The sequence below is a fragment of the Notolabrus celidotus genome, chromosome 7 (genome assembly GCF_009762535.1).
Source record: "Notolabrus celidotus isolate fNotCel1 chromosome 7, fNotCel1.pri, whole genome shotgun sequence".
Taxonomy (NCBI): domain Eukaryota; kingdom Metazoa; phylum Chordata; class Actinopteri; order Labriformes; family Labridae; genus Notolabrus; species Notolabrus celidotus.
Genome location: NC_048278.1, coordinates 20,262,976 through 20,282,714, shown reverse-complemented (window position 1 = coordinate 20,282,714; position 19,739 = coordinate 20,262,976). Strand labels below are relative to the sequence as shown.

The window sequence follows — 19,739 nt, the reverse complement described above, 5'->3', positions numbered from 1 at the left end:
TTTTTAACATATCTAAAAACTTTGTATTTTCACAAAGCATGAGTGCAGTCAAGAATCCATAGGAGTTAATTCTGTAAGATTATATTTATTTAGGAACCATTACTTGAAATCTCTAAAAACTATACCATGGAATAAAAACAGCAACTAAGTTATTCCAAGCACAGACAACTTAGTTTGAAATGTTCATCTGGAATGAAACAAATGTTACGTAGCTCAACACGCTTTCTCAGGTTGGACTGTGAATTTTTGTATGTTTGGGCAGAGTGGGAAACAGGGAGAATATTAGTATCATTCTTCATTTCAAAAACCTCTAACACGGGCTGAAGATATGGCCATGGGTGCTCAGGTAGAGAATTATAGCCATCATTACCCCCTCTACATGAACTGCCTGATCTGAGTGAAATTTGCTCTTTGTTTAATCCACAAATTCAGGAGCTGACTTCAAAGCTAAAGTAGTGAGTAAACTAAATTCTCCTCCTCAAGTTTACTTTGTCACTGTCCACCACTGATCACTACATGCATCAGGGGCATGGACATAAATAAGGTTTTTATCTAATCATAATTATACCATGGGTTTTAGTGACAAATAGCCATAGTGAGTTATTTAAAGGCTAAGATGCCTGTGGTGTTCGCCAGCTTCCTGTATATTCTCACAGTACCCAGCTGTGTATTAGTTTTTTACACTTAGGTCTATAGTATATTGCTCCAATTTATTTTGCAAGGCTCCTGATTCCAGAGTGCACTATTTGTTTGGTTTATTTGGTTTAGACTGTCATGTTGAGCTAATTAATTTACAGTCTAGGTGCAATGTCCATATATGATTAAGTTTGAGCACTTATATAAGAGCATGGATGAGTAATCCTGAGTTTTGAATTAAATTAAAGTCAATGAATGATTAAAGGTGCCATATGGGATCTGTAAGTCAAGTTTGTAAGTCCCCTGTAAGTGTTTTAGGCATTGATAACAAACAATTTTGAGTAGTTACAGATGCCTATTGTGGCAAAGGATAAACTTAGTATTTTAAAGCTTTATATTAACAGGAAAAGGAAATGTACTGAATGTAAAATGTATATAGGTTGAAGAAATTAAAGAGACACAATCTGGAGAAAGAAACGAGTGCTCCTGTTTCTTCTTGTTCTGAGACTCTACTTTCAGTCTACATATATCATTCTTTTTGTTATTGTGGTCACCGTGCCCGGACTCGTAACACATGCATAAAGATGCAATGAATGATTAAAAAGGCAACCTAAATAATATTCTTCAATATAATGCCAGTGTGGAGAACCCGAGGGGTCAGGGCTACATTTTTTGTGAGCCACTTTTGGCTTGCCTAATATGTTGAGCACAAATATGCAATGCATTTGTGATACAGCAGAATTTTTGAGGTCCATTAAAATACTTTTGCACTACCTCACAATACTTCTGAATACTTCATCTCTCTGCACTGCAGGACTGAGAGATAGAAAAAAATCATTCATCCCTGCAGCCATTAGGTTCAACTCTGAGTCTAGCCAATGGGAGATGAGCTGACAGACACCTGAATTCAGAGCCGTGGGAAGTGGCTTTAAGTTGGGGGTGCTGTAGTAAGAGGTGCAATATTTTTTCTTTTTGCATTTAGGTTACGTATGCAACTGATAGGCTATTGCACACATACATTTTATTTTTATCTATCTGGTTTGAATACAAGCTTTCAAGAGAACTTTTTATTATAAATTCACATCAATAACGAATATAATACAGGCTGCTTTAATATGTATCAAATGCCCGACTCGCAACTTCCATACCGTTGTACAGCAAAGAGCATACAAGCCAAACCTGGTAAAACAGACCCATAAAGCAGTAAAGCGCATTGAACAGAACTTATCCAAATACGTTCAGTTTTTAAGCAGGCACACACACAGGGCCCATGCATCGGGTTATTTTAAAATGAATAATTATCTAAAATTGCAATAATAATTTCTCAAATCTTCCTCAGGCATTAAATTTTCAGAAAATAATACAATGAAAATGATTTTTAAAAAACTGTTTTATTGTGTTAATGTATTTATTTCAACTTATTTATACATTCAGAAAAAAATGTGTGATGCCTTTTCCAACAGGGACACCCTCAGCACCCCTACTTCCCACGGCCATGCCTGAATTACTTGTTTTATGTGATTTTTATAACTTCATCTGCCAGACACCTGAATTTCCCCCTTCGGTTATTAATAAAGTACTTTCTACTATTCTATTCTATTAAGGCAAATGCATGAAATGTTCTGTGCAATAAAACTGCCAAAATGAGATGGAACCACCTGCAAGTGCACTTTAACAAATATTGGTTGCGTTCCAGGTGATCAACGCCTTTACTGGATCGTAGATCTCACAGTATGTGGATCCACGACCCAGTCTGGATCTGAACACGCTTGAGCCTGATAGCACCGGTTAGCACGTTGACGCTCAGCGTACCGGTCTTGAACGCCTCCTCGTGTACAAGGCACGCAGCTCCATACAGCAGAAGCAGCAGCAGCGAGCAGAGCAGCTGTCATGTGAATCAGCTGGACGAACAAGGAAGGGGATAAACAACAACACCAACCCTTATTCTTTATCAAGGTAAAACACCACATCTTTTGCGGGAAAAAAGAGCATGTGATAGAGCGAAATGTTGCATGGTGCCATAGCAAGCTCCCATAGATATTGATTTATCAGGATAGTGAGCATTTCGTGAGTCCTGTGCAGAGTTAGCCAAGCTATCAACAGCTAACCCTTAGCGTAACCAACCAAGTAAGTTGGCACGCGTTCATTTGTCAATCTGTCCTGCGTTGTGTGCTTTGTCACTGCTTATCTGTATTTTCTCATACTTGTACTACACTTGTAACTCATGTGCACCTTAAAAATACACCAGATTAGTGTACACCACAGAAAGTCACCGAGCGAGAAGCTAGCCACGGCCCTGTCTGGAGCCACCTTGTAGGGACATTTAAACCCCATTGACTTGTGCTTTAGAAGTTAGCTTGCCCGTGGCGAAGCTAGCTTAGCGCAATAGTTAGTGATGCCTTCCCCTTAATAACAGCGAAGTTATCCCTGAAGTGCGCACCACTCGGGTCCATATACACAAAACAAAGATATGTGAAAGAGTCCTGAATGCATATATAATCTCAATATTAAATTATGAGTCGTAAGAGCTAGCAAGCTGCGCTATGTGTTCAGTCAGGACTTTGCATCATAACAAAACGCTGGCTAGTTAGCAGGCTTGGTAGACAACAAAGATCAACACAACTCCGACGCTCCTCTTCTCATGAGAGCGAGATTACTATTTAGCTGAGATGTATTTGTTGCAAGTGGTTGTAGCAGGTATTCTGAGGAATAGCAGGGCCCAGTATTACACGATGAAAGTTATCCATGTTTCCATCTTCTTCTTTACAAATTGAACAAAGGGTAATTCTTTAATAAAGTCTGGTGAATAAACAGTGTAGATGTTATATTTTTCTAAATCTAGTTTTCGTCTGCATACGCCTGTTACATAATCGAATCGCACGCCATTGTATTGTGGTTTGCAGCGTTGTAGGGTTTAAAGTTAGAAATGAAAACAGCGTCCCATAGGGCAATGTGATCCTTTGTCTGAGTGCTCAGTAAAGTCAGAGTTGGGAGTGGGATGGGTGGATGGGACAAAAATCTGAAAAGGGTAGTTGGCATCAGAAAGGATCAAAGGATCAAATCGACATTTGTTGAATCTCTTGCTCCATCTAGTGGCGAAGTTGCGAGTTACTCACAAACCGGCTGCGTCCCTGCTCTTACACAACACAAACATTTAAGGTGCATATTTTAAAATGTTAATACATTAAGTTTGTCGCTTGTTAAAGAAAAAACGGAAAACATAATGAGGATTTCACTTACAATTGCCTAACTCTCACACCTCAACGAAATAGGCATTATTTAACGCATCAATCAGTGTATCACTGCAACAAGTGACCGTATGCTAAACTACTAATAGGACATAAGTTCCTCCATAGATATGCAGGATTATGGGGCGCCGTTTGTAAAGTTGTGCACACTGAAAATAACAGCAACATTTCTCCACATTTAGCTCCAAAAAATCATAAAAATGTAGAGTAAATTTTTAAAAGTCACTTTTTTTTAGCACATTCAGAGGAATATTTATGATCTGCTTCACATTTAATTTTCTTGTGAAAAATATATTAGGTTAAAATAATTGTTAAATCCAAATGCTAAAAATAAATCTAAAAATAAATCTAAATGTTAAATCTAAATCTAAATGTTCAACAATAAATCTAAATGTTAACTATAAATCTAATGTTAAATATAAATCTAAATGTTAAATGTTGAATCTAAATGTTAAATGTTGAATCTAAATGTTAAATGTTGCTCCACGATCTTAAATATTTAGCTGATACGCAAATTCACACTGCCACATATCAGCTAAATATTTAGGATCATAGAACAACATTTTAGATTTATATTTAACATTTATATTTATATTTAACGATTAGATTTATATTTAATAATTATATTTATATTTAACATTTATATTTATTTTTAACATTTGGATGTAACAAAATTTTAACTTAATATATTTTTCACAAAAAAATGAAATGTGAAGGAGATCACAAATATTTCTCTCAATGTTATTAAAAAAAAGTGACTTAAAAATTCACTTTAAATTGTTATGACGTTTTGGAGCTAAATGTGGAGAGTTGTTGCTGTTATTTTCAGTGTGCACAACTTTACAAACGGCGCCCCATAAAGAATGACTTGTTGCTTGTTGCAGTTGTTGATAATGAACTGAACTGTGCCAACGTCTAAGACAGTATAATGCATAGTATGGCAAGTACCTTGATGTTTAGTAGTAAAATGAACAATAAGAGACATATTAAGATGTCAAATGTACAAACATACAGTTTTTTTGTAAACATTAAAATCCATTAATGTTAAACGTATTGCAGTTTCCAGATTTTGTCAATTCTCTGTTCATTTCCGTTCTTTTCATTGTTTTAGCATGTTCTTATTATTGTTTATCTTTTCAGAAAGGAAAAGTGACGAAGTCACAATTTATTTACCACCTAAATATGATTTCCCCACAATCATTACTCATCTTGATTATTAATCATAAATGCAACCTGTAAAAACTGCTTTTCTTTTTCCAAAGGTTTGAGTTGGTGAGCAGGCAGGATGGCGGGAGCAGAGGTGTTCACCCCTGCAAACCCCACCTGCAAGATCATGACGTTCAGGCCCACCATGGAAGAGTTTCAGGACTTCAACCAATACCTGGCTCACATGGAGTCTCAGGGGGCTCACCGTGCAGGCCTGGCTAAGGTGGGAAGTCTCAACTTGGGAGAAGTTATTACTTACCCTAAAAGTAAACGTGTCTAGTTCTATGACATTTGAGATCCATTTGATGAATCTTTGTGATGCATTTTGTGCTAGCCACTGAGTTTGTCTTCATAGTTTTCATGTTTTGTTGGCCTGCTGTCAGACGACTTTTGCAAAGCCTGATTACACAACAATTTGTACTGAAAGCAGTTCAAGTAAGACATAAACAAAGAAAAGGGGATTGTTTATTATCCCTATTTCATGTTGACGAGCAGTTCTTCCTCTTGTTTTTGTTTCAAAGGTGATTCCTCCTAAAGGCTGGAAGCCCCGCCGTACCTATGATGACATAGATGATCTGATGATTGATGCTCCCATACAACAGATGGTGGCTGGCCAGTCAGGGCTCTTCACTCAATACAACATCCAGAAGAAGCCTCTTAGTGTGCAGGAGTTCAGGCGATTGGCTAACAGTGACATGTGGGTATTATGTCATAACTAAATTGCTTTTAGTGTCCACTAGTTTTATCAAAGGGCGGCAAAGGACTTACAAAGTTTTAATTCACACATGGTTCATATTTTTGTGCTACCAGAGAAAAAAGAACATGATCTTTGTTCACAGCATTCTTTATGATGTATTAAACTTTTTGGGAATGCAGAGTAACCTCCTATTAAACTGTCTAATAGAAATAGAGACAAACTTAACAACTACTTTATGTGTAGGATGTTGGTGCACGTTTGATTTTTTTTTTAAAGAAAACATTTGAAATGAATCTAGGGAGTTGTATTGCAGGTGTTTTACATTATATTTGCTACTGCTGATTATATGAAAACGTATTTTCATGTACTTAGGGTTGTGCTGCTAATCCTATTTTGCTAAAGTGGTTTAAAAGAGTAAGAGTGACTCCTCTTACATCACCAAATGTAATGTCTCTCTTCTCTGCAGGTACTGTACGCCTCGCTACCTGAATTATGAAGATCTTGAGAGGAAATATTGGAAGAACCTCACTTTTGTCTCTCCAATATATGGTGCTGATGTCAGTGGCAGCCTTTATGATGAGGTAAAAGGGTTTTGCTCCTCTTTTATGACTTTTTTCTGTTTGTGTTACTTAGTTTATATACACATGAACATTTCCCTCATTTGTAAATTAATCCCCATAAAATCAGTTTAGTCAAGATTGAATTGATTCTTTACTGATTCATTTTTTTAAAAAATGGCTCTGTCATCAGGAGGATTAATGGTGGACATCATTTGGTAAACTGGTAGTCTTGCTTTGCTTTTCCCCAAACTTAAAGTTACTAATTTGAAGCTAATAATTTCCACATAGGGAGACTCCAAATAAATTGACTAAAAGCAACAGATTAATGCAGATACAATTGGCAGATTTGTTTAAACATCAACTCAAACAATGCCGCTGGAACATGCTAAATAATCCTTCTGAGTTTACACAAAGCTACACGTATAGTGAGTATTGAGCTTGATGGAATATTCTTTCTTTCAAGATAAGAAAATAAATTAATCTATTAAAAAGTTTTAGAGGGCCAACTTCATCCAAACAAGACACAATTATATCAGTGACATACACTGTTTGCACATTATGAAATGAAAACACAGTCTTCTTCTGCGTCACATTTCCGCAAATACAAATCTTTTCTGAGAATAATCCCTGCTTTAAATGGAAAGCCACATAGGAGATTAGACAGCTGCCCAACCAGCGGCATAAAGAGTTAAAATTTGCTTCATATTGTTTGTGCAAATTGGATTTTAAAAATACCATGGTCAAGCGCATAACCAATCTGCTGGATTGATCCCGTAAGCTATCTAACCGATTCTATTAATGTCACAGGATGTGGAGGAGTGGAATATTGGCCACCTGAATTCTGTCTTGGATGTAATCGAGGAGGACTGTGGTGTCTCCATCCAGGGGGTAAACACTCCATATCTATACTTTGGCATGTGGAAGACCACCTTCTCCTGGCACACTGAAGATATGGACTTGTACAGCATCAACTACCTGCACTTTGGAGAGCCCAAGTCCTGGTGAGTGTGGGGGAGAAACTGAAGAATGTAACAAATAATGCAACCCAGTAAATATGCAACAAAACACAACAGGAAGATATAATCATTGTCTTTGATAAATATCTTTCTGTTACATGTCTAATTTGACAATATAATCCTGACTCAAGTACCTTGTTGCAGTTATCAGGCAGCCCTAGTTGTATTGTTAATGTCCTACTCCAATGCTTTTCTGGAGTTTGTGATGATGCTTGTTTCAATAGATACCACTTATTTTGTGAGCTCTGTAACTCATCCAAATCCACCAAAGTCAGCTGAACTTATTGAAGGTCCCAACCATGTGCCACTTTTCTTCCTTTCCTCTCATGGGACTAAATGGAAGTAAACCTGCTCTTTTATGTTGTCCAGAAAAACGGCCTTTTTTCAAAGTTAATCTTGTAAAACAGTGTAATTTTGAATGTGATACACATTTAGGTAAATGCTTTTCCATTTTCAGATCTGTTCCTTATGTTTACATAGGTCCAATACTTTTGTTAGGACTGTTTTATTCCTGAGAAAATTAGCAAAGAGTTGATAGTATATTTAGTGCCCTTTTTATAAGCATTTTTGCTCTAGGGCTGCAAAATCCATCTTTAGCGCCCTCCACTCAGATGCTCCTCATGATTCATTTTTATGAAGTGGATTTGAATAGTGAATCACATACAATTTCACAGCTTTCATTTGATTGACTCAGTCATTCTGCTGCACATGGCCCCAGGGTTTCATTCCCTTAGTACTTGTTATGCTCACTGAGGAGGTGGTTACCTGCAATAAGTGATGATACTCTGGAAAATACAAATACTAGTGAGAATAGAAAAGCTCCAAGATATTAAGCTGCAGGGGTCAGATTTCAGATGAGATTACAGTCTTTTGAAGTTTTGTTAGTCTCCAAGGGCTCAAGCATATCGTTGGACTTCTTAACCATTGTTCTGGCTGCACAGTGGAGTAAGACAAAATGAAATATGTTGACCAGTCAACCATTTACAAAACACTGGGACCAAAAAAAATTGTCACAAACATTGTACATTTTTATCGCAGTGATTGTGGTTGTACCCTTACTACTATTTTTTTTTTGCATGTATCTGGTATTCTGGGAAATATTCCCAGAGGTTTAGCGGAAAGAGAAGCTGGACTTTTCTAGAAGAGAACTGAGTTCAGTTGTGATTTACACCATTGACAAGAATAAGCATCAGTTGATGTTGTTATAATTTAAAATGTCTGTATTGACCAGAATGAAGACTACCCTGATTATAAGACGACATCTCTCTTCAAGACCAGCTTTTCGAAAAAAAACTTTTTGAAGATCAAATCCAGTTTTTTTTTTGTTCTTTTAGAGAAAACAATTTTTAATGTAAAAAATGATCAAACAAACATATTAAATAAAACAAAGTAGGTCACTGATTTTAACACTGTTAAATAGTATTATGTTTTTGATGTTGCTTCACAACCAAATTCATAAATTTATAGCAACAATTATGATCACATGCATAAAGAAGCACTTATGGTATCTGTTTTTAAATACCATAAAAATCTAAATAACCTGCAGTCCACCAGATTGTTGACAGATCTGTTAATGAGTAATTCTCTCTGTTTTTCACTCACATGACTGTCTTTTCAGGCTTGCCATCTTTGGACCTTATACTCCGTGATCATGTTTCTTGGCTGCTTGACAGTTATTTAATGTCTCAGCTTGTCTGTGAAGGTTCTCAGTCATCCAGGTCATGGTAAATCAATGTTGTTTTAGAAAAGTGAACAGTATTCAAGGATTTCCACCAAGTCCAGTTGACTTCATAACTCTACCTCAGTAACGTATCCCATTTTTTTATATTTTACTCTGGTCACCTTGTCTCCATCTTTTGCCCCCTTGGTTTGGCAGTCGGGAGTAAAAACTGGTGTCAGTCATGGGGGATACACTCCCTTTATCAATCATCAGACTTTATTTGTAAAGCGCTTTTCATACAAGGATATTGTAACACAAAGTGCTTTACATAAAATAAAAAAAAAGATAACAATAGAGTAAATTCAAAATACAAAAAAAACACTGTCATGATATTTGGAATTTATTTATTATAGGATAGCCCCTTGACATGCAGCATCTCGTTTTCAAGGGGGTCCCATATATCACACATATCTTAATGAGGAAACACTGGAGGTAAAATAAGATGTTAAAACTCACCAAAATAAAATAAATTACTAAGATAAAGAATGGATATGGCACTCTCCGCTATTGTAACGAATATAAGTACTTAATTACTAAATCTCAAACATAAGACAATCATGCTTTTTTTTGGATGGATTTCAAGAGGAAAAAAAAACATGCCTCTTTTTAGGGTCAATATGGTAATTAACCAACAAGTGGTTTTACTGAAAGGTTTTTCAGGTTTTTCTGAAAGTGACAAATTTTACAGATAGATCAAACATTGTCATATTTTAAAGTTTAAAGTCTATATCGTTTGAATTTCATAGAAAATACTTTGTTGGCATGAAACATGGTATAGTGTTGAGCATTGCACAGGTGTAAAAGCGCCTACATTCTCCAAGATATGAGGAGCTGCGTTTTAAGGAGTTTCATGGTTAAAATAATAAAAAGGAAGACAAGGTGAAGAATGCAGGTAGATCAAAATAGAGTTTGCTTTTTATTTCTTTGTCAGCTTGGCTTGCTCCATTTCTCTGTGCCTCTTGCCCTGGAGGGAGTTCTGCTCATTAGAGCAGTGAGCCCTGCAACCCCACAGGGATCAGTGTCACAGCCAGACAGTCGCACACACACACACACACACACACACACACACACATACATAGAAACACAGACACGTACACACACTCAGAGAGAGCAGCATAACGCGCCAAGAACCTACACACATGCATACCCTTATCATCAAACACACACACACACACACACACACACACACACACACACACACACACACACACACACACACACACACACACACACACACACACACACACACACACACACACACACACACACACAAAAACTGATATACACTCTTTCATCTTGCTTCTTTTTTGACATCTCTTCCCTGGAGGGGAGCAGCTTAAAGATGCACCTCTTCTCAATCCCCTCCAACTCCCCGTGTCACCTCTACCTGAGTTTGCCTCTCCCTCCCTCTCACCCTGTCTCGCACTGCTCTGTTAAGCTGACAGGTGATATGATGATAGAAACGCCACAAACCTGAGGGTGGATGGTGCGAGTCAGATGGAATGCCTAGTCAAACCTTGAGGGAATCCTGTCACATTGTTTCAGTTTGTCGTTGGGAACTTTGGAAGCAGTTTTAGTAAAAACTGCATCAGCGGTGTGGCGCAAGAGAAAACAGAATAACGTCAAAATTAGATCCTCTAAACTCTTCAACTCAACAGCAGATCATTGTCCAAACCACAGACAGAAATATGCTCCTTACAGGGATGGGCAATATACCCTATGCATAATATCCCATTATATTTAGAATATATCTTGTTTCCTAGAAATGTCCTCTCAAGCACTTCAAAATGATCTATTCCTTTGATGCCCACCAGCGTGATGATTCAAGAGGGATCTTAAAATATCTTCATGATACAATTGTTATCTATATTAATAAAGGGTTTCTATTCAGACTGTTTTTACTTGCAGTCAAATAGAGGGATGGCAGTATTTATTCAAACCAGGCAGTTGCACAATCATGCTTTAACAGCTGTTTACAACAATGTGATAAACCTTTACCATCTAGAGTCCTTACAAGAAAATCAAAAGCTTTTATGGTTCCAATTTGATCTTTACTGCTTTATTTTAAGATGTTGCCAACTAGAGAGAATACAGAGATTATGCATCAAGAAGAATTGTTTAAGGCTACCACTGTTTTTTTTAAGGGGATGGGGATTGAATTGTATACAGTTCAACTAGTCAATGTCACCTGATAATCCACTTTATCCTAACTTTGAAAAAAGGTGTCTGGTTCTGCATCAGTTCATCTGGCAGGAATACTACTTTGATCTGTATTTGTCTTTCTTTGTGTGTACAGTAAGCTCAGATATACATTCTCAATAAGATATAACAACATTTCTTTGTATTTTCCTTTGTATCAATAGTACAATACAGGAAATAATCCAACATCCTTCTTGCAACCATTTCTTTATCCACCACTTGATGGCAGTCTTGCAATTGAAAAGGCATCTGTTGTAAAACTTGTCTGCAACAGTCACTGTTTGTTACAGTGCAGGCATAATGAACAATACATGTTCAGAATTTCATTTACACTGTCAAAAATAATTCTGTCTCCTCCATATCTATCTGTTGTCTCTATCAGGTACGCCATCCCCCCTGAGCACGGAAAGAGACTGGAGCGTCTGGCTACAGGTAAAGGAATAATTTATTTTCTCTTTGTATTATCCATATAAAAGGAGGCGGGGTAATTGAATAATTATTAAATTATGATTGCAGCATACAGAAGCAGGTCTGTATTAAACAACAAAGCACAGCACATAATAAATAATAAACCCAGCAATAAGGGGGCACAGGAGGTAACGCTACAGCCAAAGATGCAGACTGCGAATGAGCTCCGACTGCTCCTATGTACTGATATAAAGTGGAACGATGTGCAGATGTATTGACAAACCACTTTGGGAAAATCTATGCTGCAAGACATATGGAGACTCAATTAACTGTATTACATATGGTACCAGTAAGAGCTTAACGATTGTTATAGCTGATTTTAAATGAGGCTATTTTGTCTGAACTCACTATGCTGATTACTTCACTGGATAAATAGACACTACAAATATCACAGCAGAACAAGGCCAAGTGTTACAGACAGCCATTCAATTAACAAAGTTCGGAGATGAGGAAGTAATCTGCAACAAAGCTTGATTAAACAATTGTTTCCATTCACAGAAAATAACGATGTTGACTCTAGAAATGTTATTAAAAATTAAAAGTTGCCCTCTGTGTGTTTGACTTGTCAGATGAAATTGTTGTGTGGTAAATTATGGTGTTGTTTTTTTGTGTAGTTTTTTTCACTAGGCCATTCTATACCCTGCTTTAAGAGAATCTATGTGTATGTGCTTGTTTTTCTCAGGTTTCTTCCCCAACAGCTTCAAGGGCTGTGAAGCTTTTCTTCGCCACAAGATGACTCTAATCTCCCCTTCCATACTGAAGAAGTATGGCATTCCTTTTGATAAGGTAGGCACTCAGCCCCTTGAAAAATGACTGTCCTCGTCTTCTTGCCATTCTTACGCTTCTTATTTACCAACTTTCCCGAAAACAGCTTTTCTTGCCATATTAATTAGCAATGCTTGTTTTGACTGACTTCAGAAATCTCAAGTCATTTTGAAAACCAAAAAGACAGTTCAGGATTTTGATACACAACTGTTTTTACACACCTATCTCTGCTTTTCCTTCTAAATTGTTAGATTACTCAGGAAGCTGGAGAGTTCATGATCACCTTTCCTTATGGCTACCATGCTGGTTTCAATCATGGTTTCAACTGTGCTGAGTCCACCAACTTTGCCACAGTGCGCTGGATAGACTATGGCAAAGTGGCAACGCAGGTAATATACATTTCAACTTTCCATGCAAGTGTGCACCACTTTGGGGATGCTGACAAAGATGTGTCTGAGTTTTTAATGTCTTTAATATCATGTGAAAACGTGGTCACACAGTATCAAAGTATAGGAGATGCATGATGATTTGGGCTCAAAAGTTAACAATAAGAGGCCTCTTTTCTATTTTTTTTTCTTAAGCAAAACCAGTATATTCATCCTCCCCTTTTTCTCATCTAGTGCACATGTAGCAGGGACATGGTCAAGATTTCCATGGAACCTTTTGTGAAACGTTTTCAACCTGACCGCTACCCCACCTGGATGCTGGGCAAAGACTCCACACCTATCGACCACACACATGCCACTCCCAGCTCAACACCGGAGCTGCAGAGCTGGTTGCAGAGGCGGCGCAAGACCAAGCCTGCCAGTAAAGGGTACTGTATTCATATTCAGACAGTGTTTCTTCTGTTCTTTAGGCCAGGCTGTTACAGAGATAAGTCTATTGCAGCTAACAGGGCTAGTGAGGAGTCCTTTGGAGTGGAAAATGTCCCATGCAACATTATCAGATAAATCTGATGGTGATGATGAAGTTCACTCTGTGATGGTAGTAGCATTTGTACATTGCCCAGAGACTGAATAAATATCGTCAGGAATATTTGTCAGCTGTAAAGCCTGATGCCCTTGTACCCTAAGTCACACAACTGCACTCTTGCTCTATTCCTATTAGGTTGTAATCAGGGTGATTGTGCTTCAGTCTCCTTTGATCTTTCTCTCTTCCTACAGCAACGGCAACCCTCGTATGCGCTCCAAGCGCCTCAGAACCACAGAAGAGCCTGTTGGCTTGGATGGCTGCTCAGCATTGAACAGCAACAAAAGGAAAGGTCTGGGTGGCCCACTCGGGCCCAAGGTTCGAAAGTCTGTGTCAGGGACAGATTGCAGAGAAGAGAAGAAAGAAAGGAAAAAGGAAGCTGATTCAAAGCACAACCATAATCTAAAATCTTTTCAGCTACCTGGTAAGAGACTGAGTCACGGCACTGTTAGTGCTAATGTGCACAGCTGGCTGCTAATGTGCTGGATTTTTCTATGTGCCTGTTTTTATAGTTTGGGAAAATGTCAATTAACTTTGATGTATATAAATGTTTTGTTGTTTTCTAACTTGATAGTACATTTCACATGTTTTTTATCTTTCTATTCCCAACAGGTCCTTGTAGGCAGATGTGTGTGGTCAAGGTGAATCGTGTGGAGAGCGATAGTTTAGGATATTCCACCAAGGGACCATCCCATAACTCTCCCTGTAGCACCTTTCCCTCCTCTGCTGCACCAGTAAAGAATGACCCAAAGGCAGAGACAGACACTCATTTTGACCCTCAACGTCTCTCAGGGTCAGAGGTCACAAGCAGGATTCCTGAAGGATTCAGACAATGGCCCAAGGCTAACCAGATGCATCCTGGAATTAATGAGTCAAGGTGTCACTCTCCCGAACCACAAGACCTCACAACTCTTCAGGACTGCTCTATCAGGGTGCCTCCCCCGGAGGCAAACAGACTCAGCTCACCTCTTCACACAACAAGCACTTCTGCTAAGACTGAGATGAGCTTGTGTCCTACCAACTGTGAAGCTCAGAGGCCTGGTTCCTCATTTAGAGTGGGTACTTTGAACCCACTGCCAAACACTGACAGCTGCATGGACACATGTTCTGAGAATAACACTAACAATGCTGCTAAAGCAGAGAACATGGACACTGGTGTTGATCCAAAATGCCCACACTCCAGTGCAGAAGCACTTTATGATGTAAAAACTGAGCCAGTAGAGGGGAAAGGTCACATATCATGTGGTTCCTTCCCCCATTCAGGACACATTTACAGTCCAGAGAAAAGCAGCACTGAGGGGATTCTTTTCCCTCCTCTCCTACAGAGGAATGCAGTGGATATGCCACAACTCACACCGGAGCTAGCAGATAAGGCTGGAATCTGCCCTTTGCCACCTGTACTGACACAAGAGATGCCCTCTCTCACCCCGGCCGATGATGGGCTGACTGATGTAACAAAATCTAGACTGTGCAGTGACCAGGTTGCACCTGTGCTTGAACGGGAGACGCCAACTAGCTCTCTGTCCTCACATGGAGCCAAACAGGATGAGAGAAAAACTGACTTACTGATGTCAAAAGAACCTTTCACTGTAAAACGAGCCAAAAACAGGCGCTTAGATTCTTCACATAACAGTGAAGGGGCATCAATGTCTGTTTCAGTATCAGTATCAGAAGGAAACACGACTCATTTAACCACCAATGCTATACATAAAATAACATCTGGTGGTGTCCATGAAATGCCAGTAGCAGCCGGAATTGCTGCAGAAAAGGATCGTACCAAGTTGGAAAATGTAACTAACGGACATACTGAGGCTTCTTCTTGCCAGCTAGTTCAAAGCACTTCACCAGGAACAGAGCAGCAATACAGCTTAGCAAAGTTAGCAAATAGGGACAACTCAAAGGACCCAGCACAAAGAGACAGTGCATTGAGTCAGAGCAGTGCTGCTTCTCTTTTAACTAGTTCCTCAAACAATAATCCCCCAGCCCCTTCCCCTCTGTTATGCACTCAGAATGACAGTCACTCAGCTTCAGAACTGAACCACAACACTACATACTCCCCCTCACATTGTACTTCCCAAAACTCATACATAGAGCCCAAACCTTTTTCGAGCAGTATCTGGAAAAACTTCAGTTCCCCGAGTCCTGCAGTGCTCATCCAAAGTCTGAACCCAGAACTCCCCTCTGATTTCACCCATGATGCCCTACCTTACACCATGTGGACCGAACCTCAGTGCAAAGAGGTCACAGACCTCGATGACCCACAACAAGACCTCCGTGAGTCAGACAACCTGGAAGAGGACGGTGGGACTCTCACCTGGGCCCAGCTGGAGCCCACTTCTTTGGTTTCTGTTGGTGCTGTTGAGCCCATGGGGATTTGTGGAGATTATGAACTCCACAATGGGGAGGCAGAGGGGTCTGAAGCTCTTTCCTTGTGCAGAGAGTTGGAAAGACAGAGAGACGGAGAGGAAAGTCTACACTCGGATACTTCTGTTTCACCTCTGGGGGTAGGTGCAGGAGGACAGGATGGGGTGTCTGATATGGAAGAAGGGGGATCTGATGGCGAAGAGGCAGGGCAGCAAAGTAATGCCAAGAGGGACAGCAGTAGTGACTCATCAGATGAAGAAGAAGAAGAAGAGGAAGAAGAAGAAGAAGGGGAGGAAAATAACACATGCAACTACCAGTGTGATGAATTAGGGCTGGAACCTGGAGAGGTCTGTGCTGTGAGTGCACTCAATCATACACATTCAGTCTTGTGCTCAACTTTCATACAAATCGAGGTTATTTGCACTCTAATGCCTGTCATTGATGTCTGCTCACTAGTACCCAGCGCTGTCAGTGAAGAGGACTACTAAGAGCTGGCGTCACCCACTCAGGAAACCTACTGCACGGGCTGTTCCCACCGCTGTCAAACAGCAAGCTGCCAGTGATGATGGTGAGCACACACAGACACGCAATTTGCAAAGCTAATTGAAAGGTATAATGAAATTTTAACCCTGAAAAATCTTTAGTGAAGTTCACATGCTGTAAGCCAGTAGTCATGATCATTCTAATAAAAGCCCTGGGACATTTCTTGTTGTGGTTGGTGCTACATTGTGGATGGCACAAAGCCAGAAACCATAACTCCTTGACTCGGCTTGTTGCATTGCAGTAATCCAGAATACATATGCCATAACTCAGTTTTGGGGGGTTTGAAGCCCATTTCAAGCATCCTAAAAACCACAACTTTCTCCTGGTTGAAAGGTAATGTAGCCAGGGAAAAAATAACCTCATAGGGAATAGAGTTGAGGTTTATAGCCTGATGGAGTGAAAGCCAAACTTGTAAGTATTAAGTGATGTCCGGTAATGTTTTTGTTCCCCTGCTGCGTCGTTTTATAACAGTTGAACCATTCCACTCTGCGGTCCCTGCTTCCTCTCCCAATTTTTCACATTTTATGTCCTCCCCAAATGATCCTTCTGACGTCAGTGCACCCATAAACCAAATAGATTTAACTCTTAGGCCTACCACAGTAAAATGGGCTAGTGATAGATATTTGTTTTCGTGGTTTTTAACAGAGCGGGATGGGAGGATCCACAATTAACAACTACTAATGCACACATACACACACGGTCACATTCATCATCTCCATGGTTGTGAACAAAGGATGAATAATTCAGCAGCCATTTTGGTTGTTTGTCCCTGAGTGAGAAATGACCATGAAATGTCCATGGCTGCCAGCAGCCTATTTTATGATGATGACAGCTCTTTATTATTTTGGCTAATTTTATAAACAGACAGACTCCTATTTATTGAAAATGTTTTCGCAGCCAGTGGAGGAAACTTTAATCAGTGCGGATGAATAATATCTGACTTCACAACATCACTGTTAATACAGCTGATGTTAATTGGGAGAAAGATGAATGCCACGTTTTATTCATGTTCAAGTAACATAATTGCTTCAGAATCATAAAAGGCTTAATTTACAAATCACCAGAATAAGATTTGCGCTCTGTATCGCATGAATCATCATCTGGGCTTTAGCAGAAGAAGCACCAGCTGAAGGGATAAATGATTGCAAGGTTTTAAGGCTTTGTTGTGTCTCCACTTAGAGCCCACTGAAGAAAACATGGCTGAGGAGGAGGAGGAGCAGGAGGAAATGGAAGCGTGGGCGAAGCCTCTGGTACACCTGTGGCAGAACAGGAAGAGCTGCTTCACGGCAGAGCGGGAATACAATGCTCACGTAGCCACGGTGCAGCCGTACTGCGCTGTGTGCACACTCTTCATGCCCTATTATCAGGTACAATGGAGATCAACCAGAACTTCTATCAGTGCCACATGGAGGATGTTTGACACAAAATGCATTATTGTTTGGTTAGGGACTGTCTGTATTGCAGACTCAAGCATAAATACACTTACAAATATGAGTACACCGCATTAGGAAAAGGATCAGTGCAAGTAGATATCTTACTGTTGCACTCTTTCCTTTCATCCTTTGAATTCCATTCACAAAGAATGTATTTCTCTAGAGGAGGGGGTGACTTTAATTTGACCTGTGATGGTCAGTGATTTAGAGCACATATCTCTGTTTTTTCACCCTCATCCTCTACAATATTTACTGGGAAAATTATCTGTAGATGGTCCTTCCTTTTATCATGTCAGGTTCAAGGAGAAATAGTTAACATTTTTAGTTATACATCATACTATGTCAATTAAATGTATTTAAAGAGTTTTTGTTTATTTTACACACCAGCTCAATTTTGTGTGTCAACTGATTTTATCCCTTTCCTAAGATCTTGTCTTTAATATCAGTCTGTAGCATCCGTCAACTCACAATGACTTTGTGAAGTTCGTAGTTCTGTTGTCTTAGGTCTGCCTGATTTGATGTCTTGAATACAGAGCTGTTTGTATACGACACTAATTAAGAAACCAGACTTCTTTATTATCATAAAAGCAGAGCCTCATTACAGGAGGAAATGTTTGTAAATGTACGGGTTAAAACTTAAGTACAGCTCTACAATTGCTTCTGAATTATACTGAAAATAAAATTAAGCCTGCTGCTGATGAAGGTCACATGCTTTTCCTGCAGCTTTTTTAAAATGTTTTTTTTTTCAACAAGCTCCAGTGAACTTCTTATGATGAACAAAAAAATCATCCATTTCCTTTTTTTTATAGGTTGAAGACAAAGCTGAGGACAACGCGCCTCTCTTTGCTAAGGACAGCTCCAAATCTCCATCTCCATTGGAGGGCCCCACACATCCTGTCTGTCGAGGTCTAAAAAGGACCAAGCCTCTGGTCCCGGAGATTTGCTTTTCTTTCCGGGAGCAGAACTGCCCCCCGACTCCCATGAACCCTCTTCTGCAGGATGATGGCACCTCCCCTCTACTGTGCTGCCAGGGCTGTAGCCTGCAAGTCCATGCTAGTAAGTACACAAGCATTGATAACATGACAGAGTGTGTGTGTGGCAGAGAGAGAGAGAGCCTGGTGCATCTTAAGGTGAAAAGTGATTTTGTACCAACAGTTTATAGGTCCTTAACTTTCACCACCCACTTCACTGACCACACTGTTTGTTTCTACATGTTGTGCCTGTCTCTCTGATGTCACTATAAGAGGTTCAGTGGGTTTATGTCCTGAGTCACTCCATTTCCATGTTCCAGCCCCCCTTCTATTTCCCTTACTCCCCCTCTCTTTGTGGTTTAGAGTATTTTATATCCCTCGTCAGCCCAATGAGGGTGAATCCTCTGTCTCCACCACATATTCTTCCTGTCCAAAAGCCCCAAGCCTGTGTATCAAGCCCTCACACACACTCTTAAAAACCCCTGGAGCCTCTCAGTTCCACGGGACACTCAGACACGATACACTGTGCTTTTACTCAATCCCTCATTCACACGCTTTAACAACCTCCAGATCTCTTTCCCAATCCATACACTTTTTTTGCCAATATCTCAAGCTTTCAGCCCATCTACCACAGACTCACACACACTTCTTTAGAGTCTCACATGCCGCCCTGACAGCTTTAAAAGGACTTCTCCTGGAGTCACTTTCCATCCCTTTTTACATTCTCGCCACTGATGTTGATCCCACTTTATTTTTTACTCTGGAGTGTCATTGTAAGAACTACTCATGTACTTGCCTCGTGCAAGTGAGTGGAGGTACTGTAGTGGGGGAGCAGATGATGAAGTGTGTGTCATTTGACACTGATGAAAAAGCCACAAGTTTAGTTCTGAGACCCAACAATAAGAACATGTTGATGTTGCCTTCCCTCTGAGCTGTTATTCGAA

At 39.6% G+C, this 19,739-nt stretch overlaps 1 protein-coding gene across 6 annotated transcripts in view; it reads left to right on the top strand.

The window, feature by feature from the left end:
• The first annotated feature begins 2,393 nt into the window (after positions 1-2,393).
• Positions 2,394-19,739, top strand: part of kdm4c (lysine (K)-specific demethylase 4C) — a 32,868-nt gene continuing 15,522 nt past the window's right edge. For 2 of the 6 annotated variants that reach the window (XM_034687682.1, XM_034687681.1), the window contains exons 1-14: positions 2,424-2,592; positions 5,147-5,313; positions 5,612-5,787; positions 6,254-6,368; positions 7,155-7,348; positions 11,665-11,714; positions 12,433-12,536; positions 12,767-12,904; positions 13,136-13,329; positions 13,679-13,908; positions 14,097-16,204; positions 16,305-16,416; positions 17,571-17,758; positions 18,634-18,880. In XM_034687682.1, coding sequence (XP_034543573.1) covers positions 5,170-5,313; positions 5,612-5,787; positions 6,254-6,368; positions 7,155-7,348; positions 11,665-11,714; positions 12,433-12,536; positions 12,767-12,904; positions 13,136-13,329; positions 13,679-13,908; positions 14,097-16,204; positions 16,305-16,416; positions 17,571-17,758; positions 18,634-18,880 — 4,000 coding nt within the window. In that variant the 5' untranslated portion in view covers positions 2,424-2,592; positions 5,147-5,169. Of the gene's footprint in view, positions 2,593-5,146; positions 5,314-5,611; positions 5,788-6,253; positions 6,369-7,154; positions 7,349-11,664; positions 11,715-12,432; positions 12,537-12,766; positions 12,905-13,135; positions 13,330-13,678; positions 13,909-14,096; positions 16,205-16,304; positions 16,417-17,570; positions 17,759-18,633; positions 18,881-19,739 lie in introns of all 6 variants that reach the window. The other 4 variants (XM_034687679.1, XM_034687683.1, XM_034687680.1 and 1 more) reach the window with 4 other exon arrangements.